The sequence below is a fragment of the Microcaecilia unicolor genome, chromosome 5 (genome assembly GCF_901765095.1).
Source record: "Microcaecilia unicolor chromosome 5, aMicUni1.1, whole genome shotgun sequence".
Classification (NCBI taxonomy): Eukaryota; Metazoa; Chordata; class Amphibia; order Gymnophiona; family Siphonopidae; genus Microcaecilia; species Microcaecilia unicolor.
In genome coordinates, this window is record NC_044035.1 from 275,141,552 (window position 1) to 275,163,889 (window position 22,338).

The 22,338-nt window shown below is 41.4% G+C and overlaps 1 protein-coding gene across 9 annotated transcripts in view; it reads left to right on the plus strand.

Annotated features, from left to right (window-relative positions):
- The window catches only part of ROBO2 (roundabout guidance receptor 2), an 888,662-nt gene that overhangs the window by 822,226 nt on the left and 44,098 nt on the right, over window positions 1-22,338 (plus strand). For all 9 annotated transcript variants that reach the window (XM_030204228.1, XM_030204231.1, XM_030204229.1 and 6 more), the window contains 2 exons: window positions 9,136-9,393; window positions 11,967-12,172. In XM_030204228.1, coding sequence (XP_030060088.1) covers window positions 9,136-9,393; window positions 11,967-12,172 — 464 coding nt within the window. The remainder of the gene's footprint in view (window positions 1-9,135; window positions 9,394-11,966; window positions 12,173-22,338) is intronic.

Genomic DNA, 22,338 nt, shown 5'->3' on the forward strand with positions numbered 1-22,338 from the left:
TCATCCTGGAGTCAACTTTTTTAGAATAACACTGAACGTCAATTTTACCTGGCACCTATTTTTTGGTGCCGTTTACTGAATCCAGCCGATAGCATGTAAACGCAAAGGGATGTGCACAGGTGAGACACATGGGCAGGATATGAGCCTTCCATCTCAGTATTAAATATAACAGTCGTCGGACACCATGGACCCTGAGGCAGATATTGAAACTTGGACCGAAGTCGGGCCGTGAATGGTGTAACGAGACTGCAAGGCTGGAGAGATAAGTGAATCTTAGAACCTTTAAGAATAATAGATTGGTTCTAGTAGTTTAATATTTAAGATTGAGGAGGTTTTTGTGCCCATGATGATTTAAGGGGACTCCCTAAGGTTGTAAAGATAAATCAACAATGGAGTATCCCCTTTGCATTTGAGGCTTTTCCTCCTTTCAACACAAATTATAGCACATCAGTATTTGCTTGGATATCTTGTGAGTTTATCTGAGTCTGATATTTTGTGGTATTCCAAGAGCTCTGATTTGGCATTTAGACAATTTTCAGACAGCCCATTTCCAAAGAAAAACTGTTTTACCTGAATGATTGGTTTTGAATATTGTCTTTTCCATAGTAAAGAATCTGTGGAAGACTCAGATTCAGTTTCTGAGCCCAGTTGCTAAAGTTATAGAATAAGTTGCTTGCGCCCTTGCTATATTTGGGCATGCTCAGTTATGCCAACTCTGTGACTGGTATAACAGAGGGAGCCTAAATGCAAGGTTCACTGATGTGAAGTTACGGTGGTATTATATAACAGAATCTGGGCACCCAGATGCCATGATTAAATTGGTGCTCCCTGTGCAGCATCAAGGAACCTACACAGAGGTGCCCACTCAGAGAATTGCCACCATAATGTTGAAAATGATGTTGATGATTGTGGAATCTTAGAATTCTGAATGTCGTGCTGAGACTGGAGATGATTGTATTTTCCTTTTGAAATAGTTTACTAATCTATTTTTCTTTTTCATTTCCTGTAATTTCTTTCCAGAATTCAAATTCAATTAAAAATCAAAAAGCAGCAAGATATATTCTTGTGGTGGTTATAGTGCTTAATACAATATCTCCCAGTGTGATAAACTGGCAGGTTATTTTGCTACCATCACATAGATAAGAGATCACCTCATCTATGATGTTATGAAACATATTTGCCAAATAATGTGAGAGGGAAAATAACAACATGTAGAACTGTCCAGAATATTACATTTTTAAGTCCTATCTAGAAAAAGCACATACTTTCCTAGGAAGTATCAAATATAACTCAAAGCAGGTGGACAATAACAAATGTTACTGAAATTTAATTATTGCATCCTTTTGTCATATTTGCTCATTATTCTAAACTAAACTAAAGAATAGAGTTATATGCGCTTTACAAATAATAAGAAACCAGGCATACCTTAGGGCATTTTTGTTTCAAAGAAAATATTTAGAATACATCCAAGCAGGAAATGTGATACACGTCTGAATTAAGGCTTTAGGTGAATTTTAAACATTGCAAGATTTTTGTGCCTGAATGTAAATTAAGGAGGGGGGGGGGGATATTCTATAAATGGCATCAAAAAATTTGTCGCTGGAAAATAAGCGTGTAGTGGTAGCCTATAAACTGTACCTGAAGTTAGGCACAGTTTATAGACTAGCGCTTAAGCCCAGAGATCACGCCTACATTTAGGCGCAGCTGTACCAATGAAAATATGGTTCAAATGCCTGTGCCTATATTTACTCGCAGAACCATGTTATTCTATAATTACACATGTAACTAAAAGTCATGTCCCCAATCCGCCCATTTGTATGCCCCCTTTTCCAACTAGCATGTAAAATTTACATGCATACATCTTAATTGAATCTAATTAGTGCCAATAATTGCTTGTTAAGCCAATTATTGGCACTAATTATCTCATTCAATTAAAATGCACGCACAAATTCGGCATACATTGAAATCTGTGCACACATTATTTAGCTCTTTTTATAAAATTAATGGGTAAATGTCATGTTTCAAATTATGGGCCGTGTTCTCTAAGGTGCTCTAGCATTTTTTGCATGCACTAGAAATTAGCATGTGCTAACACTGGAGACACCCATAGGAATAAATGGGTGTCTCTAGCAGTAGAGCTCGCTAATTTTTAGTGCGCACTAAAAATGTTAGCACGCCTACAGTGCGGCCTAGTAAACAGGGTCCAATCAGGATCATCTGAGGGGATGTGGCACTGTTAAATGATATTTCTCTGCAAATTAAACTTTTCTCAGAACTGCTCTTTTCTGACCTTTTTCCTTGCAGACACTGTAAAGCAAAATCTTTGGTGGGATTGGTCAATATAATCAATGTCTCTTGGTAGTTTCCTGAAGGCGAAGATTGACTAGAGGAATTTAAGTCAATTCTATATTCACTTTGACTTTAAAAGTTCATTCAAAACATACGCCAATATTCTTCTCTTTGGCCTTTTCACAGTTTAGAAAGAATTAGTATAGCACTGTATAGAAAATAGAACTTCAGCAGTTGGTAGTTAAGTAAACAGAAGAAAATACAAACTGAAAGGGTGACATTATAGAAATCCTTAGTTCAACCCTCAATCCCACATATTTCTTTTCGAAAACAGGCATCTTTTTGCCTTTGTGCACTCGCCTCCCCCCCCCCTCCCCAAGAAATCACCAACTTTAAAAAGTAGAAATATTTGATATCCATACATGAGACTTATTTTCTTATTTTCAAAAGGCCTCATTAAGGGGCCCATTTACTAAGCTGCGTTGGTGCCTACACGTGCACAATGTGCGTCAATTTGAAACTACAGCCCGGCTATCGCGTGGCCTGGGCAGTAATTTCATTTTTTACATGCGTCTGCTATGCACGCCGAGAAATATATTTTAGTTTTGCAGGAGCAGTGCTAACCACGCACTAATCGGAATTGTACGTGTGCAGACGATTACCGATTACCGCCCAGTTAACGCATGAGACCTTAACTGTAAGTGAATGGGTGGTGAAAAGGAATTTTTCTACAGGCGCACTGAAAAATGGCTCTGCGCTCGCCCAAAACATGTGCCTACACTAGCGCAGGCCATTTTTCAGCGCACCTTAGTAAAAGGACCCCTTACTAAGTTCTGATGTGAGTTTGCAAAAGTGTACATAGGACTAGATTCTGTAAATGACGCAAAAAAATGATTGCTAAGCACTATTCTATAAATAGTGCGCCAGGTTGGGCAATGTTTATAGAATAGCACTTAGCGCCAAGGTCCGCACCCAATGTTAGGCATGAGAATTTACACTAACTGAGATCTGGCATAAATCCTTCTGCCTGAATTAGTTGTGGATCTACCATATTCTATACCACTGCATGCAAAGTCTAGGAACACCCATGATCTGCCCATGCCCCTCCCATGGCTACGCCCCATTCTTGGATCCGCGTGGAAAGATTTACCCATGCATCTTTATAGAATACTGACTACAATGATGCATGCATGAATTGTTCCCAATTAGCGCCAGTAATTGATAGTACTCAATTATTGCTGTTAAAAGGCTCATTGATCAATTAAATTGGGGGTGTGGCCAAATTTGTGCATGCTGTTTTGAGCGCTATGTATAGAATTTAGGGAATAGTGCAAAACAGTTGGAAACATACAAAAATACAAAACAAACGTTGTTTTGAACTGCTTTTCACACAAAATGCACATTTCTGAAGTCACTTTGCAGTTGTACTTTCCTGTGATTTTTTTTTATTTGACTTTAATGAGCTGCTGTGATGGAAATTCATATTAAGCAGCTTATTAATGTCAAAAAGTGGGGGCAACAAAGAACCTGTGAAAAAGGTTTCAGTTTCACATTTTTGGGGAGAAAAAAATCCTCCCTCTGAATGTTTGGTTAGGTTTGGGGAGATCAGGTAAAAACCTGACCCAGAACAGGGTGGAAGTGTCAAGGGGGCCTCCAATTAAGGTCATATAAGTCCTTGAAATCTTACCAATGCTGAGCAAGCTACATGTTTATAAAAAATTGTCATATTACATAGTAACATAGTAGATGACGGCAGAAACAGACCTGCATGGTCCATCCAGTCTGCCTAATAAGATAAACTCATATGTGCTACTTTTTGTGTATACCTTACCTTGATTTGTACCTGTCCTTTTCAGGGCACAGACCGTGTAAGTCTGCCCAGCACTATCCCCGCCTCCCAACCACCAGCCCCTCCTCCCACCACTGGCTCTGGCACAGACCGTATAAGTCTGCCCAGCACTATCCCCGCCTCCCGCCACCGGCTCTGCCACCCAATCTCGGCTAAGCTCCTTAGGATCCATTCCTTTATGTTTGTCCCACACGTGTTTGAATTCTGTTACCGTTTTCATTTCCACCACCTCCTGCGGGAGGGCATTCCAAGCATCCACTACTCTCACTGTGAAAAAATACATGTTCAGGTCATCAAGTCTCTCCTCATACGTCTTGTAACGCAAATCCCTTACCATTCTCGTAGCTTTTCTTTGCATCACTTCAATTCTTTTTACATCCTTTGCAAGGTACGGCCTCCAAAACTGAACACAATACTCTAGGTGGGGCCTCACCAACGACTTATACAGGGGCATCAACACCCCCTTTCTTCTGCTGGTCACACCTCTCTCTATACACATGTAGAACTTCTTACAGAATTTACCTACAAATGCAAACTATTAGCATCTCTTAGCTACATTTCACATAGTAACATAGTAGATCATGGCAGAAAAAGACCTGCACGGTCCATCCAGTCTGCCCAACCAGATAAACTCCCAAGTGCTACTCTGTGTGTACCTTACCTTGATTTGTACCTGTCCTTTTCAGGGCACAGACCGTATAAGTCTGCCCAGCACTATCCCCGCCTCCCAACCACCAGCCCCGCCTCCCACCACCAGTTCTGGCACAGACCGTATAAGTCTGCCCAGCACTATTCCCGCCTCCCAACCACCAGTCCCGCCTCCCACCACCGGCTCTGGCACAGACCATATAAGTCTGGCCAGCACTATCCCCACCTCCCGCCACCGGCTCTGCCACCCAATCTCGGCTAAGCTGCTTAGGATCCATTCCATCTGAACAGGTTTCCTTTATGTTTGTCCCACGCGTGTTTGAATTCTGTTACTGTTTTCATTTCCACCACCTCCCGCGGGAGGGCATTCCAAGCATCCACTAATCTCTCTGTGAAAAAATACTTCCTGACATTTTTCTTGAGTCTGTCCCCCTTCAATCTCATTTCATGTCCTCTCGTTCTACCGCCTTCGCATCTCCGGAAAAGGTTCGTTTGCAGATTGCACGCTAATGATAGAGACACCAATTATATTCCTACGGGTGTCTCAAGCGTTAGCACGTGCTAAAGTTTGTGCACCTATAGCACGGCTTAGTAAACAGGGCCCACAGCTTGGTAAAGATTAATTTATCCATTTCAAAATCGTAAAGGTGGAGGAGAGACATACCCATCTCCCTCCCTACAGATACACATGCACTACATATATTTCCTATGAAAAAAACGCTAGTTTTTTAAATTACAAAAGTCCTATGTTTCCCAAGGTCCTCTCTCCACAGAAAATGCCGTAAAGCTCGGCTACAGTCATCCTACAGTTAAACAGGCGAACACATACATAAAACGCACACATTGCAACACACAGAGAGTTTTACCACTTGATAAGCCTTTGTTTCTATTGAACAAGTCAGTTATATTGATTTTTGTTTTTATTTGCATTTAAAGTTTTTTGCAAGTATATCACTTGAAAAAGCACAATATAAAAGTATTAAAAAAAAAACGTCTACAATGCACAGGAAAAACTGTGCTACATAGACGACCCCCCCCCCCCCCCCAAATACTCAGAGAACCAAGACAGAAAAGCTCTTGAAGCTACAGGGCTATTTAATGGGGGGGAAAAAACATATCGAAAGGGAGTACAATTAGAGGGGGAAGTTATCATTGTGGGCTACTGTTAAGTTGGGGTTATTTTACTACCAGGTCTCCTTGCATAAAATGGGTGAAATAACTTGACTTAACAGTAGCCCACATTAGAATATAAGAATAACCACACTGGGTCAGACCAATGGTCCATCTAGCCCAGTATCCTGTGGCCAGTCCAGGTCACAAGTACATGGCAGAAACCCAAACAGTGGCACATTGATAACTTCTCCCTAAATAATCATAAACAACCTAAAGAAATCCCTTCAAAAATCACCACCCTAAGCCTGAATGGGAACCTCCAGCCTTTAGTCTCTAAAAGAAATTGAAGTTGGTCTGGATCGAAAAATACACATCTTGATGGAGAACTGTGAACTACATATTTGCAAGGAACACATAGCTGAAAAGTACCAGCCAAAGAAATAGGTTGTGTTGATTTTCAAAGTGGTTTTCTTTTTGTAGCCCCTTGGTCGTTGATGTGGTTTAGGCAGCTGCCTAGTCATAGCCCAAGATGGTGGGAAGATGGGTACACAGAGAATTTATTTGTTCGGGACCAGAGCTGGGCTCAGAAATATCCTGGTACGCTGGGCAAGCACAGTACCAAACTTAATGCTCTATGAATAACTTAGTCCACAGCATTTGTCAACTAGAATCAAAACACAACTTTCCTTTAGTTCCAACAGTTCATATACAAGTGACCAACTTATGTACATCAATCCTCTGCCTCTTCAATACAAAAATGTATATCATAAAGTAGATTATTTTTCCCTCTTTACAGATGTTATGTTTCAGTACTAGGTATGCACTGCAACCTGCATAGAGCTTGCTAGAAAAAAGTAGATAAAATCCCCTTCTGCCTGAGATGTAACCAGTCTCTTAGTTGGGACAGGGTTGTAGCCTGGATGGTATACATGCTTCCAACTTATCTCTCTCTCTCTCTCTCCCCCCCCCCCTTTACCTGGATCTCACTGGGGTGCAGTGGTTCCCCATTCCACCACACAGTGCCAGTCAGCATATTTACTAGTTCTGGTTCTGGTCCCAGAAAATCCTGATTCCTTGTTCAAAACCAAGTGCCTGTGATGCCTTCCCGTTAGGATACAGGCAGGCTGATTACTTCCAGTTCAGAATACCAGTACAGGCAAGGAGGAAAAATAGGGGCTGTCCCTATAAGATGAATGGAGGTAGGAGATGACCAGAGACAATTTTGGAACATCCCTAAAAATCAAATCCCATTTTCATTTCCGTCACCTTCCATTGATTTCCCCAAATCTCTGAAAGGTTCTGGTGCCAGAAGGTCTGAGTTTCCAAGCAGGTGCAGGAAACAAACACTCACCAAAAGGGCAACCTAGGAGTTCTAGGGTTGCTTTAAAAAAAAAAAATTGGAACAAAATTCTGCCAGAATCTGCCAGCAGCCTGCTCACATTGGCTGGAAACCTAAAATAGAAAAAGGCTGCATTGGAATAGGCGCAAAAACCAAAAATTTGAAACAGGATAAATTCATACAGCTATTCTTTTATTTAATGTTCATATTTTTTGTACATTAACTTTTCTAAAAACTTCATGATATAGGGACTGATTCATTAAAGCCCAGTAATCCACATGCTAGTAATGCTATTTACTATGCCTGTTAATGGTCACTGGTTCTCTTAATTTCATTGTGGCCAATCCATTAAAAAAAAAAAAAACATTGTAATGTATGTTAATGGCAGTGTGGGTTACAGTGCTTTGGTGAATCAGCATCTTACAGGTGTGATTATCTACATCATAATTTTTCTAGTTTACAAGACAGACAGCATTTCTATAAAGGGGCACCTTTATGTAAGTATCAAGAAGGTACCTATCTGTAGCCTATTCTGTAAAGGAATGTATTTGCCTACTTTCCTTTGTAGAATACTAGCATAACAGTTAAAATACGCATGCATAAATTAGGAATGACCACTGCCACCAGCTATTGAGTTGTTGTTCATGCTCATACCTTTCCTTATTCCCTACAGTTTTAGCACATAAACTGGCTTGACCTGCCTGACAGATAAAGCAGTATAGTAAATCTATATATATAAAAGGCAATCCCAACGTTCTATGAAGCCTCCAGCCGGAAGTGTGAAGCGCCAGAGATATCCGGTTTCCCCATGAGTGAAGGAAAACAGCACAGCACGAAATCCCTCTCTCTGTAACAGTGAAGGACTCAGAGGGGAGAGGAGAGAGATGCCCTCACTCTCTCTGTAACACAAACACAGCACAGCAGGAAACTTAACACTGAAGGACTGGACTCCAAGGGGGGAGGGGGAGGGAGAGAGGGCAGAGGGCAGGGACACTCCCACATGCACACTCTGAAGAAAACCTTGCTAGCCCCCGTTTCATTTGCATCAGAAACGGGGCTTTTTTACTAGTATCAAATAAATGATAAATTATATACATCTTAACCATATAGCCTTAATCCAGAGCTTCCCAAAGTTATCCTATGCACTCCATGGCCAGGTGAATTTTCAGCATATGCATAATGAATGTATATGAGAGAGATTTGTGTCTTCCGGTTTTTAATGCAAATTTGTTTCATGCGTAATTGCAAATATCCTGAAAACCAGACTATTGAGTCACTGGAACAGGTTTCGGAAGCACTGCATTAATCACTTCCATCGTAAGACATGTGCACAGCTGATTTCTTAACACTGTTTAATATTTAATGCTTACAAAAAAATAACCTGAAATCCATCTTGCTTAAAGGAAAGAGCTTCATTGTATAGAATATGTATCAGTTTTTTAACGGTGGAATTGTGAGATCTCATGAACCTATGTCTGGAGGTTATCAACCCTAAGCATAAGAATGAATTAATTAGTAGTTTAACGTTTTAACAGTGGAAAGCAGGTGAATTGTTAATGTTTATATTTGTTTAATCTATTGCAATTAACAAATTCACCTCACACTGAAAGTGAATAAGCTCATTTCCTTTGGTAATTCTTAAATCTACCCTAATAAACATTAGCAAACAAAGTAATGAATTTTAGTGCTGCTATTGCCAACATGTTGAAATAAACTCATTACTTATTGTAAAATGAAATAATGAAGAGGCAATATTATGCGGAGAGTCTCCAAAATAATGTAGTCCTTTGTTTTATCTGGGCCAATTTTTCATTAAGAAATACATTTTCTCACCTTATTACTTTGTGCCGTCCTGAAGGATGACCAGATTCTGATCGTATTTCTCTTTGGATTTTAGGTATGACAGTGATGGATGGTGTCCACCACTGCCAATTCAGACATATTTACACCAAGGCATGGAGGATGAGCTTGAAGAAGACGATAGAGTCCCTACACCTCCAGTTCGAGGGGTGGCCTCCTCCCCTGCAGTCTCATTTGGGCAACAGTCCACTGCAACATTAACACCTTCCCCAAGAGAGGAGATGCAGCCCATGCTTCAAGCCCACCTTGATGAACTAACACGGGCCTACCAATTTGACATAGCAAAGCAAGCTTGGTAAGTGTCTGATATGAGAAAATGCAAGGCAATCAACAAAATGGAGTATAGCATCCTTGTGATAATATTATGTTTGTCTACTGCTTTAATGGAAATTAAAAAGAAAACAAATTTCTAGCATTGTAAAAGCCACTATATACAGACATTGAAGTATAATATCTGTACTTTGTGAAGTCATAGTTATTGGTTTCCAATTCAGCTACACTGCTGGAACAACCTTGACTATTAAAGAGAAAAGATTTATAGGGGAAGAGGCAGGAAGATAGTCCAAACAACAGTCTCTTTTCCATCAAAGATATTGTGCCCAGGCATGGACTGTTGTGGCAATTGCTGGACTGAAATAGAAGGGGATTACCACCTAAGGAAGAAAAAAAAGAATCGAAGAGAAGGGGTTTAAGCCAACAAAAGTTTATTTGAGTGAGTGGGAAGACCAAAGGGGAAGGAGGAAACTGCTAAAAAAGAAAACACTTCAATCAAAAAACTAACCTGAATTTGCAAGAAATACCAAACCTAGAGTATAAACAAACGTCTGCAAACATTGTGAAAGAGAGGTACCTAAGTAACAAATCTAATATCCATATACCAATAATAAGCTGTAAAGCACCAAAAAAATAAGTGAAAAGCGATCACTCTCACTTTCTAACCATGGCTTCAGACTGCCCTTGATATAAATGGAGTTACAATGTATAAATGAATATGCCCTATAAGGCTGTCATTTAAGCTCCTGGATACATCCTTGAGTAGACCACGTGTCAGTGTGATAAATTGTCCATGAATAAAGTCACATCAATGAGATGAAAAACAAATCAAGGTCTTCACCAATATCACATATCAGTCCTAAAATATAAAAATATAAGTGCAGCTTCCCAAATCTGCACCACAAACACTTATCTTATAGTTACAGAAAGTTCTACATTAGTGGGCTCTATAGAGCTCCGTTTCAGATTATCTTCCTTCTTCAGGAACCCTCAAATGTCCACATTTCTCAATTGGGAAGTCAAAGTTGCATGATCCAACTATCTTCAAAATGGCAGGACCAGGGAGAGATGCTATCTCGACTTCCTGCAGAAGAGAATATACTCGGTGTGACATCACAGACAACAACTTTATTGGCATGACCATCCTATATGCTGTTCCACTTTATAAATTCATTGAGTCCCTTCAGACAAACCAGTTGTAATTCAGAAATCCAGTATTGTTCTCAAAAATGTAACAGGGCCCATCTATCACCCGAAAAAGTCAAGGGTAATTGTTCAATTACACACCAGTGCAATTGAAAAAAAACATGATTATGAGAAACACAATGGTCTACCATGGGTGCATTAGCAGCTCGGGTGGTCTACTCAAGGTTGTATCCAGGAGCTTAAATGACAGCCTTATTGAATATATTAATTTATACATTGTATCTCCATTTATACTGAGGGCAGTTTGGAGCCACGGTTAGAAACTGAGAGTGACAATGTTTCACTTATATTTTTGTTTTACAGCTTATTATTGGTATATGGGATTTGATTTGTTACTTAGGTCCCTCTCTTTCACAATTTTTGCAGAAACGTATTTGTTTATAAAAAATAAAATACAACATAATAGGGGAGAAGATGGTGGTAAGTGGTTTTTCTTCTTTATGAAGTGAACACTGCTGCTTGTATATATTGCATTTTGTAAAACACAAGACTGACTTATACAATCTTGTGCTTTGGATACATTTGTCCTTCCTGTTTTTTTTCTAAATAAAGGACTGCTTGTTGGTGAGTTGGGTGTGTACCAACACATGCTGAATTTAAGTCTGCTCCATCTGGAACACAGATCACCCCCCCCCCCCCCCCCCCCCCCCCCCATTGGTCTTTATCTGCCTTTATTCACTTTATTGCTGTTTGGGTTTTCTTTCTTTCTTTTTTGGAATTACTATTCTTTTTCATTGTTAAAATATATGAGCAGGCTGTGTCAAAACACCTGAAGTGAAAATTTTAGTCTGTGGGAACTGGTACAGTAGTTGTGAGGGGTAGGAGGTGCCTAGTGCTTGAACTAAGAGAGAGCACAAGCTTTTACAGCTGACTGTTACAGTTCAGTAACTGATTCCTCCAGCCAGCATCTGGCCAGTTGACTGTGCTGGGCAATAGAGAGAGTTTCTGAAGCAGCCCAGCAACCCCTAGAAATTATTCTAAGTTTTTAGACATAAATAGTCACACGAAGAGTTTGCCAGTAGAGACTGTAATTTTATATTTTTAGTGAACAGATAATGGTAAATTGCAATGACAATAAATTATGAGGGTGATTATTAAATTCTGCAACATATCTACATGGTAAAGTATACACAGGGATTTTAGAAAGAAATCCCCATGCATTCGTTGCTTCCCTTACCCTTGCCCAGCCCAGTCTCTGTTTTTCCATAGTTTGATTTATGCACATTAGGTACTTTTGAGAACTAAAGTTCTGGAAAATTTAGTCAAGCAAATTCCTCTGAAAATTTCCTTCCCAGTCTATGACAGGCGGATATATGGCCTACCATGTAGCATTTAATGGTTCTAGACTGAGCTTGTTTCATAATTCATGTGTTTTTTATTTTCATATAGGCATATTCAAGGTACACAGCCACCCCAAGCGCCGATTCCACCACTAGGCTATGTATCAGGAGCGTTTCTGTCAGATTTGGAAACAGACATTGCAGATGATGAAGAGGATGAAATGGAAGAGGAATCTTCAGAAGTTACTAGACCGTTAAGAGGTTTAGACCACACTCCTGGCTCTAGCATGGACAATCTAGACAGTTCTGTTACAGGTAAGCAGCAGTGATGGCAACTTGATACATGGTGTCAATCCTCTTTAGAAATCAAATACCCTATTTTGTAGCAGAATGTATTCAGGTCAACTTCCATAGTGTTTTAAAAGTATTAATAATAAATGCAAAGTTATAAGGTTCAATTTTTTCTGTTGTAAAATAGTAAAACAGGAATATGTAAGATATAAACGGAAATGTTAGTTTATATCTTGTCTTTCATTTTAAAAAATATGTATGCTACTGTGAAAGCAAGTATCTTACATGAGAAAAAACTCAACTTAGATATGACAGAGATAAATTCAACCCACGATGGTCAGCGATTTTTAAGCCGCTAACTGCTGTGGGCTGAACTGAGCCCAGGTATGCAATGCTGTGCCATGTCCAGGATGTTGCATTGAATACCTGGGCCCAGTGGCCACCCAGAATATAACTGTAAACTGGACACTCTTCAGACTGGAATGCTGTTAGATTGTCAGATAATTTTTGACAACCTTTTTTGTGTCCTAATTTGGGGCCCTTTTACAAAAGGCAGTAGCGCTACCACATGGGTAGCACGCAGGAAAACAACACTATTAACAGGTGCGCTCAGTCCACCTGTGGTAGTTCTGTTTTTGGCATGCACCATTTCCCGCACTAGACAATAATTTAAATTTTTATCATGGGAGGGGTTGAAGAGTAGGTGTCCCTGGTGATAGATAATCAGGCAGTGCACGGCCATCGTTTCACGCTGCATGAGTCCTTACCACCTCCTACATAGATGGTGGTAAGGGATCAGGTAGTAAATGGCCATGCGCCAATTGGAAAATTAGTGCATGGCCGCTAAGGGCTAGAGATTAAAAAAAGGGGGTTTCCCGCTGTGATAAAAAGTGGCCTTGGCGTGCAGTAATCCCATGCGCCCGCTACCACAGGCCATTTGTTACCGTGGCTTGGTTCAAGGGCCCTTTTATGTGCTTGCTTAACTGGTTAGCGGACTGAATATTGCTGCTAATCCATGTTCAACCCACAGACTGCCCCAGCATTAACCGGACAGTGTCAAGGCAGACAGAACAAATATTCAACAGCACTGCCTGGTTAAGTGCCCCTGAATCTGAGCGTCGTTTAACCAGACAGGACCCTCTTTGAATATCAGAACCATCATATTTTGTACATTAGAAGCTACTTACAAAAGTCAGCAGGGAGAAGAAAACTAACTCTCAGAGGAGCCAAGTGGATCATCTCCAGGATTAGTTTATAGTTATAACAAAACAGGATTTATAAGTAGCTTATGTAGACTTTAATGATACCCTGTACACTACTGCAAAATTTATTTATTTAAGCTGTGACATGCTTTCTTTCAAATGAATTCTTAGGCTCACCTTGAGAAAGCATCAAAAGGGGTAAGCACTGTAGTATATATGGGTCAGTAGTTTAGTGAAGAAAATATTTGCTGCCACTCTGGTGGTAGATGCTGTTCACCATATGCAGAAGTTCCTTCATTTGATCCGTACAGAAGGGTTTCAGCTCCTTGGGTTACCGAGGATGATGCAGGGTGCAAGGTTCAGGAGGAAGGGAGGAGGAGTTCTGACCGTTGCATTAAATTGATACCTAACAGTGACATAGCCACAGGGAGTTTTTGGACTCAGGCCTCCTCCAAACCTGCAGCACATGATAAATAGCTGGTGAGGATGCCAAAGTACCAGCCAAATAAATTTGCTGCTGCACCTCTTTCCTCCTCCTCTTGCTGCTGCTGCAGGAAACAGGAAGTTGGGGCATGCCTCCAGCTGCCAACGCCAGAACTCCTCGTGCATTGTCAGTTTGTTCAAGAAGTGAGCATGCTTGGGGAGTCCTGGAGTCAGCTTCTAGAGGTATGCCGCTGACGTCCTATTTCCTGCAGCAGCAGCAGCGAAAGGAGGAGGGGAGCGTCTCAGTAGCAAATATCTTTGGCTGGAAGGACCTCAGCATCCCAGCCAGCAAAGGTATTTTTTAACCTTCTGTGAGGGGGGGGGGGGAGAAGGAATGCATAGCCCCCCCCCCCCAGTCCACCCCTGGGCCCCCCCCAAAAAAATCAGAGGGCTGGCTACACCTCTGATACCTTGAGCTCCATTCAGAACTCATGATTACTAATTTATCAGAGGATCCATGGTGCTTGGCCCATGGCTTGGATTGTCACTAAGGGGTAATTCTATTAAGTCATTTCCATGCATATATGCCAATATACAGCTGTATAAGGAACACCTCCATTTAGGTGTCCCAGTGCCACATGGTGAGAGCCTATTCTATAATGGCATCTGGGCACCTTGATTCCATTATAGATTTCTATCATAACCCAGTATTGGCATGCCTCACATTTACATGCTGCTGTTACACCAGCCACAGACCTGGCATAATTGTGGTTGTATAAATATAATAGAACAAAAAAAGTGAGGACAGCTGAAGGAGGATGTCAAGAAGTCTTTAATATAACAGCTAAAGACTTCTTGACGTCCTCCTTCAGTTGTCCTCACTTATTTTGTTCTATTGCCTTCGTTGCACGTGAGGGTTTTTCCTCCTCCTTTTTGTTCTCGGTTGTATAAATGTGACAGGAAAAACAATGGCACCTAAAAAATTGGTAACAAAAGAAAGCACAGTGCTATTCTGTAAACAGCGCTTTATAGAATAATGCTTAGCGTCAGGAACCATGACTACATTTAGGCATGACCATTTACACCAATGAAACCTTAGTGTAAATCTCCATGCCTAAATTAGGCGCAGAACTCTCCTGTAATAACGAGCATAAATTGTGAGAACAACCCTTATCCGCCCATGACTCTCCCATGGCTGCACTCCCTTTTTGGACCTGTGTATAAATATTAATCAAATCTAGATAGCACCAATAGTTGCTTATTAAGAAACCAATTATCGGCGCTGATTGACTTGTTATTTAATTAAATTGCTCATGAAAATTGGGCATGTGCCCAAATTTGCACGCATGGTTTTTAGTGATTTTTATAGAATTTTGGGGATAATGTACAGTGTTTTGTAAGTTATGTATGTAAATGGAAGGCCCGCCCATGCTCTGTCCCCCTTATATTTACATGCTATCCCCCAGATTCTGTAGAGTGCGCTTAGAGATTGGCACCAATATCGTCATGGATTCTATAACAATGCATGTAATTTAACAAGCTTAAGCTAATGAGCGCTGAAAACAGCACTTAACATGCAGTAATGAGCACTAATTGGCACTAATTAGAATTTAGGTGCACAACTCACTAAGCATATTCTATATTGATGTGCGCCGAAGTTCTAATGCATGCAAAAAAAAAGGAGCATGGTTGTGGGCAGGGAAATGAGTGTTTCATGGGCATTCCAAAATTCACATGCCCAGTTATAGAATATGAACCAGTGTGCCTAAATCTACACACTAGGATTTATGCCACATTTTTGTCGGTGTAAATGGATGCGCATAGATTTAGGTGCTGAAATATCAACTAGGCGTATTCTATAATCTAGGCACCGATTATAGAATACGCTTAGTTGACACTGATTTCAGCGCCCATTTTTTAGGTGCCCTATATAGAATCTCACCCTATGCCACTTATATTCACTGTTACAGAGTAGCGCTCAAGCACCGTGCTGGCACTTACATGTGCAAGCACAACAGACACATAAATATGGGCTTTTAGTTATAGAATTGCCCTTATAATGCCTCATATAAAATTGTCTACAATTTATCTTCTAGTGGTCTATTAGAATAGTAATAAAAATTTGTCAACTTTAACAAAATCCTCCCAAGTGAGTATATTGATGTTTTTTGAAAATAAAATTTGAAAGTTTTTATAGATTTTTTATACATTAAACATCATACAGAAAAAGGAAGTAAAAAACCTCATCTGACTCCTTTATTAGGCAAAACACCTTAAATTTCTTGGAGTACAAAATGTCATCATTAGCTTGGGCAAGTCACTTAACCCTCCATTGCCTCAGGTACAAAGTTAGACTGTGAGCCCTCCTGGGACAGAGAAATATCCAGAGTACCTGAATGTAACTCACCTTGAGCTACTACTGAAAAAGGTGGGAGCAAATCTAAATAAATAGCTAAAAAACCTTCCCACCTTCCTTGATAATGTGTTTATTTCAAATCTTAAGCAAACAAAACACAGAACAATATGCAACTGGATCCAGTTACCACATTAAACTTTTGATCCACGAGCCCTGAAGAAGGTCACGAAACCTTGGCCACAGTCGGCTGTGGAATATCATTATGAGAAGTAGATCTGGCAAAGCAATATGAGCTAAAAGCTAAGTGGTTGCTTGTTGTTCTGTGTTTTGTTTGCTTAAGATTTGAAATAAACACATTATTAAAGAAGGTGGGAAGGTTTTTTAGCCAATGATGGCATTTTGTACTCCAAGAAATTTAAGGTGTTTTGCCTGATAAAGGAATCAGATGAGGCTTTTTCGTTCCTTTTTCTGTATGTTTAATGTATAAAAAAATCTATAAAAAAAAACTTTCAAAAAAGATTTTTGAAAAATCAATATACTCACTTAGGAGGATTTTGTTGAAGTTGTCATATAAAATTGTCCCGTGCACAAAAGTGCACATGATGGCAAAATCACAAGTGATTTTACATGTGTTTTGTGTAGGTATGTTATAGGGTGGAGTGTGGGTGGAGACATGATTTACATGTGGACTTTATAAAATGCACATGGCTATACATATTGTACACTGGATTGTTTTAACTGTGATTCCTGCAAGATTTTTGCTAGTATTTTATAATGACATATCAGCACCCCTAGGTGTAGTTTGCCTACTTTGGGGGTGGAGAAAAAAGTTTAGGGAGTTCATATTATTGGGGGAGGGTTAATTTATTGATTATTTTTTGCCCTTCTCTTGCAGTCATGAATACTATTTCTTCATATACACACATGCACACACACGTGCTCACACACATTTTCTCTCTCTCTCTCTTTCAGTCCCCACCCCTTCCTCCAAGTTCTGCAGCCTCAACCTTCCCATCTGTTTGGTTGTAGCTGTAGCAGGGTGACACAATAACATAGTTCCACTACACGCATCTACACCAGCGCAGGCCATTTTTCAGCGCACCTTAGTAAAATGACCCCTAAGCGTATTCTGTCTAACATGCATAGGCAAAAAGGGTCGTGGTTATGGGCAGGGAAATGGGCATTCTGAAATTTAGGTGCCTAGTTGTAAATCCTGGCACATAGATTTTGGCGCACTGGACCATATTCTATGTCATGTTTTACTTGGTGTAAATGGATTCATGCAGATTTATGCGCTGAAATATCAACTAAGCGTATTCTCTAATCGGCACCTAAATCTAGGCACTGGTTATAGAATATGCTTAGTCGGCACTGATTTCAGCACTGATTTTTTTAGGCCACATATATAGAATCTCCCCCTATTGTATGTGTCTTTATTTTTAAAAATTAAAAAGAAAGAAAAGAAGCCTGCAAATAGATGTCAGGTCACAAAAACAAAACAAACAAACAAACAAACAAACAAAAAACATGGTTACTTGATACTGAAAGTGTAGAAGGCAAAAGCTTTACTCAGTATGCCTATGGCATAGCAAGTCATTCAAGACTCATGTGTGCATAATCCACAACTCAGTATAAACATTTCATCTCTGGTCCACCCATTAATTATTGTAGGGAGCGGAATAAAGAAACAAAATCCCAGTGGACAGTGTTTACATCAACTGTGGACAGGTTAAATGTACCACCGCCACAACCCTATTTCAGGTTGACTGTGCTTAATGCATCCTAAGCTCAGAAAGTCTTATCTGTATGCAGCAGCTCAGGAAAACAGAGCATATTTCCAAGTGATGGAAGGGAAGGAATGTGACAATGATGAAATATCAGTGCCTGTAATTTCTCTCCATATCCCTGGTTGTATTAAACAGTGAGATGCCCTGTCCTACTTGTCTGATTTTTTTCCTCACCCAAGGGCAAGGCTGCTTGCCGTGCTAATTAAGATTTAAGAACCTCAGCTACAGCACTGTGATATGGGGCCCTGTTCCAAATGAAGGCTGCAGAGTCAAACTTTAAATATCTTGACTGCAGTAGCTAAACTTATTAATACACTGAGTTTATATGTTAAGCTACTTTGCCTGAATTCCAAATATAATTCCCCCAAGGCTTTAATTCTGCATATTTTTACATATCTTACTAATAGTCCTGAAGCTTTCTCATTAGAAATACAGTGAAGGTTTACAGCAGCTATAATATGTAAGTAAATAGAAAATAATTATTCTTATATGATCTTAGGTGCATTAATGCGCTTTTATTTACCCCCCATGCACATTAAACAGCAATAACGTGCATTATATTACCATGACGAACATTAGTTTAGGTTACTGTGAGAGACATAATAGTGAGATGCAAAGCATACAAATGAATGCAAAACACCTCATTATTATATAAATCAAATAATGCAGCTTGTGCATTAATCCATGTCCCAAGAGACCTGTGCATTGGTTGGTAGTTTGCAAATAGAATAAATAAAATATTGAGTACTATACTAATAAAATGGCAAAAGTTGTTGAACAGCATTTGGCTAAAGTAATATGTTGAACTATTGAAAGATTTTATTGAAGGTGTACAGTACAATTCAAGCTTCTGTGTACTACCTTAGGCATAAAAAACAAATCCCTCTATAAATTTTCTGTTTTTACCCCCTTATCTCCCTCCCCCCCACCTACCCCAGAGACTTGGTAGCACTTGACCTAATATTCAGTGGAACTTATTGGGATAGCAATGGCTCCAACCCAGATAGTCCCACTTACTTGGGCCATACTTGGATCCAGTGCTGTTCTATAAACAGTGCTTTGATCAGTGCCCAACTTTGGTGCAAGGATTTACACCAGTTTCAAACCAAGTTAAATCCTGGTGCATAATGTAGGTTCAGATCTCCACAGAGCCGCTGAGAGACTGAGCCGGGCCCAGGGCAGAGCTGCCACTGCCAGATCCTCCCAGGACCACCGCTGTACCCCCCAACTGCCGCACAGCCAGATCACAAAAATTGGGGACCTGAGCCCAAAGTGTGTGGGTGGGCACGTTTTGTTCCACCTCCCTGTCCCCCACTGCAACTCCACATACCTTGGCTGGCAAGGGTCCTCAAGCCCCGCCAGCAGAACCATCCTCCAGTGCTGTTCTCCGCTGCATTGCCTGTCCTGCGACTGCATTTCCCCTCATGTCGCACATGCCAAACCAGAGACCCCAAATCCCTGTGTCTGCTCCTCCCCAGCCTCTAAGGGGGTGCCCAGCGCCAGAGTTTTCTTTCTCCTGCTCCTGTCGGGACACGATCGCCTGGGTCCCATCAGGAGCAGAAGAGAGACAGACCTCGGTGCTGGGCCCCCCTTGAAGGCCGGGTCCGTGGGAAACATGCCCCCCCCCCTCAATGGCCTTGGATCTCTGGTATTCAGTACTACTGCACAAATCTTTATTGAACACCCTGAACCACCCATGTCCCTCCCATGGCCACCCTCCTTTTCAAGTTGTGCACTCTAATATTTGCACGCAGATCTTTATAGAATAGTGCTTAGCAAGATACGCTTGCAGATCCAAAATATTGCCAATTAACACCAATTATTGTATGTTTTCCTTATTTTATAATTTTAATATAAAAGAAAACTCATCTTTTCAATGTAAGTCCTCATGCTGACCTATATTGAAAAGATGAGTATTCTTTTTATATTAAAATTATGAAATAAAGGAAAATATCAAATTAAAATTGAAGATAGCATAAATGAAAAATTGAACGGTTATTGGACTTATGATGATTATGGTGTGGACCCCTCGTTTTTTTTTATTCCTGAATGACACTTCTGACGGTTCAATATACATCATATATATTAGCATTTTTAGTACATAGAGCTAGTAAGATAAATTTTCTTTGTGATACATCTTAAGATCTCCTAGATTGAAGCTCCAAGTTGGTGCCTGTTTCTATTTTTTACAGCCTTTATAAAATAGGCTTTAAATTGGTACCTGTTTGGACTTCGCCCATAGATGTTGTGTTATACAATCAGACTCAGCATGTGAGGTTCAAATAGGTTTTCAGGACATTCCTCGTGCATGTTCATGAAAGACTTGACATACAGTATCTAATAAGAAATCATTAATTTGCATTTTATATATATGATGGTTGGATTGTTTTATCTTTGAGTCATAAGAATATGTGGTATGCCATTAAGCCCAGCATCCTATCTCTGATAGGGGTCAGATGTGGATGATCTTGAAGATTCTTTCCCTGTTGCTCACTCACAGGGTTAAGGGGTGTCTTTACCTAAGTGTCTCTGACTACTAGTTGTTTATGGACTTTTTCCTCCAGGAATTTAAACCCCTTTTAGAACCAACTGCTGCTGTTACTGCTATGTCTTATCATTACCATAAAACATGTGAAAATAGTGAAATCCTCAAGTCACTCTCACATATATTTTAAACATTTAATTGAAAGAAAAGATTTGGTTTTTTTACAAACATTAAGGAACAAACAAGCAAGAAATTAACCTCAATGGTTCCATACAGCATGTAGTAATACTACAGCAAGCTGTGAAATGTGACTCCCATGTATATCTTAACAAAATAATTATTTAATACTATTATTATTATATTATAAATTAATCACTTCTTTCCATTTTACTCAAAAATATCAGGATTTATGTTCAGTAACCCTTCAAGTTGTAAAGCAGTTTACCTCAATATCATCTCTGCCCTTTATCAATAACCTTCTCACAGTCCATATAAAAGCCCAATAAAATTATGTATCAGATATTCTCCGAGGACAAGCAGGCTGCTTGTTCTCACTGATGGGTGACGTCCACGGCAGCCCCTCCAATCGGAAACTTCACTAGCAAAGTCCTTTGCTAGCCCTCGCGCGCCCGCGCGCACCGCGCATGCGCGGCCGTCTTCCCGCCCGAAACCGGCTCGAGCCGGCCAGTCTTCTTTTGTCCGCACTCGGTACGGTCGTGTTTTCGCCGTGTCGAGCCCCGGAAAGTCGACCTCGCGCGTCCAATTTGTTTGAACGTGTTTTTTTCCTTCGGGAAAGCTTTGTCCTAGTCGGGAAGTGCTCCGGAAACCCCCCGCCGGGTTTCGTGTAAATCCTCCCCGTACTTCCAGCTTTTTTGCCCCGGTAAGTTTTCTTTCGTCGTCGGGGTAGGCCTCTTTTCGGCCTCGGTCGAGATTTTTTCTCCCTCTAAATTTGGTGCTTCAAATTTCGCCATTTCGGCTTTTGATTTCGCCGGCGTGATTTTTCCGCCCATGACATCGAAGCCTTCCAGCGGCTTCAAGAAGTGCACCCAGTGCGCCCGGGTTATCTCGCTCACTGATCGACACTCGTCGTGTCTTCAGTGTCTGGGGGCCGAGCACCGCCCTCAGAACTGCAGTCTGTGTTCCCTGCTTCAAAGGCGGACTCAGGTAGCGAGACTAGCCCAGTGGAACGTGTTGTTCTCGGGCTCTTCGTCGGCATCGGCACCGGGATCTTCGAGTGCATCGACGTCGTCAGCGTCCAGACCATCTTCCTCGGCCGCCCCTGCATCGAGTGCATCGAGGCATCGGGCCTCTGCATCGGCGCCGAGACATCGGATAGCTGCATCGACGTCGGTGGTACCAGGACCTCGTCTGCTGATGTCGTCGGACGGTGGTGCATCGGGTGGAGTGCAGGTGAGGGCTGTCCATTCCCCTGCTGGTGGCGGTGAGCCCTCGGGTGGGTCTCCGCCTACCCTGAGGGCTCCTGCGGTACAGCCCCCCCGAGATCGACCTTCTTCAGTCTCGGCCCCGAGGAAGCGACGGGTGGATTCGACGTCCTCCTCGTCGGTGCCGGGGAGCTCCGGTGACATGCTTCGGAAGAAATCGAAGAAGCATCGACACCGGTCTCCTCCCCGTGTCGGCACCGAGAGCTCTGGGTCGCCGAGGGATTCGGCACCCAGCAGGCATCGGCACCGAGAGGACCGCTCACCCTCTGTTCAGGAGGTGTCGATGCGCTCCGCTCTGGACAGCCCGGAACAGCCTCCACGCCCGGAACAGGTACTGACGTCGACGCCTGCATCGACCTCTCAGCCTTTCTCTGCAGCCGCTCTAAACGAGAGCCTCCGGGCCGTTCTCCCAGAGATTCTGGGAGAGCTGTTGCGCCCTACCCCTCCGGTACCGGCGGTGCTTGCGCCACCGGTACCGTCGAGCGTGGCGCCGGC